Source organism: Orycteropus afer, unplaced genomic scaffold (assembly GCF_000298275.1).
Source record: "Orycteropus afer afer isolate SDZICR_OR568_19922 unplaced genomic scaffold, OryAfe1.0 scaffold00529, whole genome shotgun sequence".
Classification (NCBI taxonomy): Eukaryota; Metazoa; Chordata; class Mammalia; order Tubulidentata; family Orycteropodidae; genus Orycteropus; species Orycteropus afer.
Window position 1 is genome coordinate 1,193,771 of NW_006922116.1, and position 4,433 is coordinate 1,198,203.

General features: G+C 38.2%; 1 protein-coding gene across 1 annotated transcript in view; it reads left to right on the top strand.

Annotated features, from left to right (window-relative positions):
• The window catches only part of PLCB4 (phospholipase C beta 4), a 295,192-nt gene that overhangs the window by 239,357 nt on the left and 51,402 nt on the right, over nucleotides 1-4,433 (top strand). The window contains exons 29-30 of the mRNA XM_042782935.1: nucleotides 536-585; nucleotides 669-734. Of these exons, the coding sequence (XP_042638869.1) occupies nucleotides 536-585; nucleotides 669-734 (116 nt within the window). The remainder of the gene's footprint in view (nucleotides 1-535; nucleotides 586-668; nucleotides 735-4,433) is intronic.

Genomic DNA, 4,433 nt, shown 5'->3' on the forward strand with positions numbered 1-4,433 from the left:
CTACGGAAGTAGGATTGCCCAACCTTCCTTCCGAGGAGTGGCTGGTGGGTTTGAATCACCAGCCTTCTGGTTAGCAGTCAAGTGCCTTAGGCACTATGCCACCAGAGCTCCTGTATGGCGTTACAAAATCCAGCTTCTTACCTCAAGGTAGAACAACCCTGGATGCCATAAGAACTCCCGAGGGGATTAGGCAGAGGCTGGAAACCCTACTGTTTTCCCTTTTCCGGTCATGCTTTCTCTCACTTCTTTACAGGTTATCTTGAGACCCCTGCCTCAATAAATCTGCTGTACCCAAATCCCTGCCTCAGGTTCCATTCTAGAGAACCCCACCTAAGGCAATAAACATTTCAATTGTCTAGTTAATTGGCTTGTAGTAGGAGATTAAGATGTTTATATCCATAACATGGCATGTAAAGCTGCTTCAAAGACTTTAGATGAGATTTCAAGGCTGATTTTTACATTATCAGTTATTCTCTCTATTTTTTAATCTACACAGTGACTTAATTTTTTCTTTTTCTTTTTTTTTTTTTTTTAGGTATTGAACTTATCCCACAAGTAAGGATAGAAGATTTAAAGCAGATGAAGGTAAAATTTCTTGGCCCTTTTGCAATCACTCTTGTATTATAGCTATAAAACATTTATTTTTGGACATCTTTGTTTTTCCACAGGCTTACTTGAAGCATTTAAAGAAGCAACAGAAGGAGCTAACCTCTTTAAAGAAGAAACATGCAAAGGTACAGCTTTTTTTTGTAGATGTGGGTGTAAGTTATGTAGTTTGCTTGTATGGTTTTTACTTTCAGCCATCTGGTAAAAATCTAAAGCCACTATTACTAGATTTATGAACCATTTACAGCAAAAACCTCTATCTAGAAACCACTTAGCAATGAAATTAAAGAATAGAATGGAGTGGTTATCAATGATTTTTAATCTTCATTTCAAAAGCATAGCAAAGCTTCACCAATTTTTAAATTGTCTAACTAAGGTGGCAATTTTCAGTCACCTCATATGCATGTGAAAGCTCGACAATGAATGAGGGAGACTGAAGAAGTGTTGATGCCTTTGAATTGTGGTGTTGGTGAAGAATACTGAAAATACTACGAACTGCCAGAAGAATGAAGAAATCTGTCTGGAAGAAGTGCAGCCGGAATGCTCCTTAGAAGTGATAATAGCCAGACTTCATGTCACTTACTTTGGTCATGTTGTCAGAAGGGACTGGTCCTTGGAGAAGGATATGCTCAGTAAAGTAGAGGGTCAGAGAAAAAGAGGAAGACCTTCAATGAGATGGAGTAACACAGTGGCTGAGATGATGGGCTCAAGCACAGCAAGGATTGTGAGGATGGTGCAGGACCAGGCAGTTTCGTTCTGTTGTACAAAGGGTCGCTATGAGTCGGAGCCAACTCGATGGCACCTAATGTTATGGCTTTATATAAATTATTGGGCTATCACCTGACTTTTAAAGGCCAGCTCACAAATTTAAACCTCTAGGTTCCTAAATTCCCTGGTTCACTGTTGCCTAGGTTGCCAAGCAGTGTGCAGATGGAGCTTCTAGCAAACTCTGAACTTTCCACCCACTGACATCTAAAAAAATGAACCCCCATTGTGGAAACTCACTTCTAAAATGTATTTATTTATTTATTTTCACCCATAAGAGGGCTTTTAATAATGATTATGAGAAATTATAAGAGCTAGTTTCAAATTTTAGGAACCAGCAACCTGCTTTTCAGTACCTCGTAGACATGCTCTCCATCTTTAGGAAAGAAGAATGTACCTCTTTCCTTCCTAAAGATATATAACATTGGCAACGCTACCACTGGAAAGATAATGTGTGCTTTCTTCCATTAGGATAGGAAGAGAAACTTAATTTCTTGGCTTGAAAGGATTTCTGTGTTCTTTTAAGCTAATTTTACATTCTCACTTCTTCCTCCTTGACCCAAGCTTCAAACAAAGGCATGTCCTGCAGCACTGGAGTTAAATGGCATACTTTTGAATAACTCCAGATATCAAGATACAAAGAGAATGGCCTGGACCTCTCATTTCTATAACAGCTTGTGCTCCTTTGAGAAATTCAGCCTAATCTTGGCCTAGTAATGTTCTCTATGTTATTGAACTGACGGCTCAATAGATTTGCTGATACAGAGGTCACTTCAAAAACTGTTTGTTCCCAAGTTTCATGAATAATTCCATCCAATGAAATTCCTTTCATTGCCCACAGGAAAAACTTGTTACAGATTTTTATAAGTGTGAGCTATTTGAGCCAAAGCTATTTAAAGTAGTGATTTCGATTTTGTTGTTTATTGCAAGAAACTGGAATACAGAACGCCAACAGAAAAAGAGAGAAAGAAAAAGGGAAATAAAAGAGAATGAAATATAAATGACTATTCACTGATTAGGAAGGGAGTTGGTGCCCATATGCCAATGGTACCCATATGCCAAGTTGTTTTCCAACAAATTTTCCTACCATTTAAGTTGAGTTTCTATCACTGAGGCAGGCATTTCAGTGGCCTTTGAGCTAGTTGGAAACTTAAACTTCTGGCCTCACCCTCATTAACATTTACTTGAGACATGATTGAGAAATATACTTGTGAATGATAATAACAACAATAGCAGCTACAATTTTTGCATGCTCATTTTCTAGATGTTGCCCTACTTGTATTATCTCATTAATCCTCCCTACCCTATGAGGTAAGTACTATTTACATCCCCCGTTTTGCAAACCAGCACCCTTGAGATTAGTCAATTTAACTAATGTCCCAGTTGGAGAACAGCAGAGCTGGTACTTGATCCCATATCATCTGATTCCAAAACCATGTTCTTACTGCTTTACTCTATGTGAGAAATTGAATGCTTTACCAAGTAAACAAGTTCTTATCATCACATCTCATGACAGCACAAAGAACGTTAAAATCTCCATGTAATGTGGACAGTGAAAAATATACTAGTTACCTGAAGAGTTACTAAAGAAGCATGTTCCTCAATTTGTTAGGATTCAACCTGTATAATACTGAGCAGAGTTGTCTGTTGATACTTTTATTTAAACCTTTGAAACTCAGATCAATTAACAGTCCTATCTGCTTCATCGGAAAAGTGGCAAAGATGGGAAATTATTTTTCTGTGAGACAGTTTTGAAAAACCAAAAACTAAACCAGTTGACCTGGAGTCAAATCCAACTCATGGTGACCCCATATGTGTCAAAGTAGAACTGTGCACCATAGGGCTTTCAATGGCTGCATTTTCAGAAGTAGATCACCATGCCCGTCTTCAGGATAGGTCTGAGTGAGCTCATACCTCCAACTTTTGGGTTAGCAGCTGAGCCTTTAAACTTTTATGCCACACAGGGACTTGTGAGATGGTTTAGAGGTGGCTTTAGTAGATCTTTCCCTCCACCTCAGGATATCACTGCCCTTCATTTCTTCCATTGTCTTTTCTGTTTCTGGCAAGGAAAGTATTTATTTTACTTCAAAACTAGTTAAGTCTCACATGGCTGAAAAAATCTAAGTTGCCCTCATTTGCAGAGAAGAATGATAAGCTTTTTGGAACTTCATATTAAAATAGAACCAAAATTTAAAAGAGGATTTTAAAGGTACTAAATCTTACCATCTGAATTTGTGTAGACATTTATAGTAGCTTTAAAAAAAGCCTCACTGCTCTTGAATCAATTTGACTTATAGTGACCCCTCCTTGGGTTTCTCTACGGAAGTAGATTGCCCAATCTTCCTTCTGAGGAGTAGCTAGTGAGTTTGAACCACCAGCCTTCTGGTTAGCAGTCAAGTGCCTTAGGCACTACCCTACCAGAGCTCCCATAGCAGCTTTAGTGTGCATTTTTTGGAGCAAGTGTTAGCCTTCAAATTTCCTTACATCAGGTAACAGAGCTAAATTGCCACAATCAAGTATGCTGTACTTAATTATTGTTTTTCAGAATGTTTTTTAGAAGCATTTGTGAGTAGGGCAATGCATTCCATTGCTCATTTTTCGTATCCTCATACACTTCAGAAGTTCAAGGCACGCGTTTGTGATGATAAGCTATGAATTAATTTCTTCTCCCCTATTAAATACATATAAAATCTAAACCCACTGTCATCGAGTTGATTCTGACTCGTAGAGACCCTTTAGGACATAGTAGAAGTGCACCGTAGGATTTCAAAGGCTATAAATTTTTATGGAAGCAGACTGCCTCATATCTTTCCCTCAGGGAGGCTGGTAAGTTTGAGCCACCAACCTTCTGGTTAGCAGCCAAATGCTTTACCACTATGCTACCAGAGGTCCTGCTAAATACATATGGGACCCACTTTTGTATTCAACCACTTTTGGCAGTTCAATTTATGAAACCTAAATTCTAGGATCTCTCTTTTTCTGAAACTAATACTAACAAGGCTACCTTTTATTCAATGCCTCTTTTGTCACGCATTTTATAAAACCAAAAAAAAAAAAAAAAC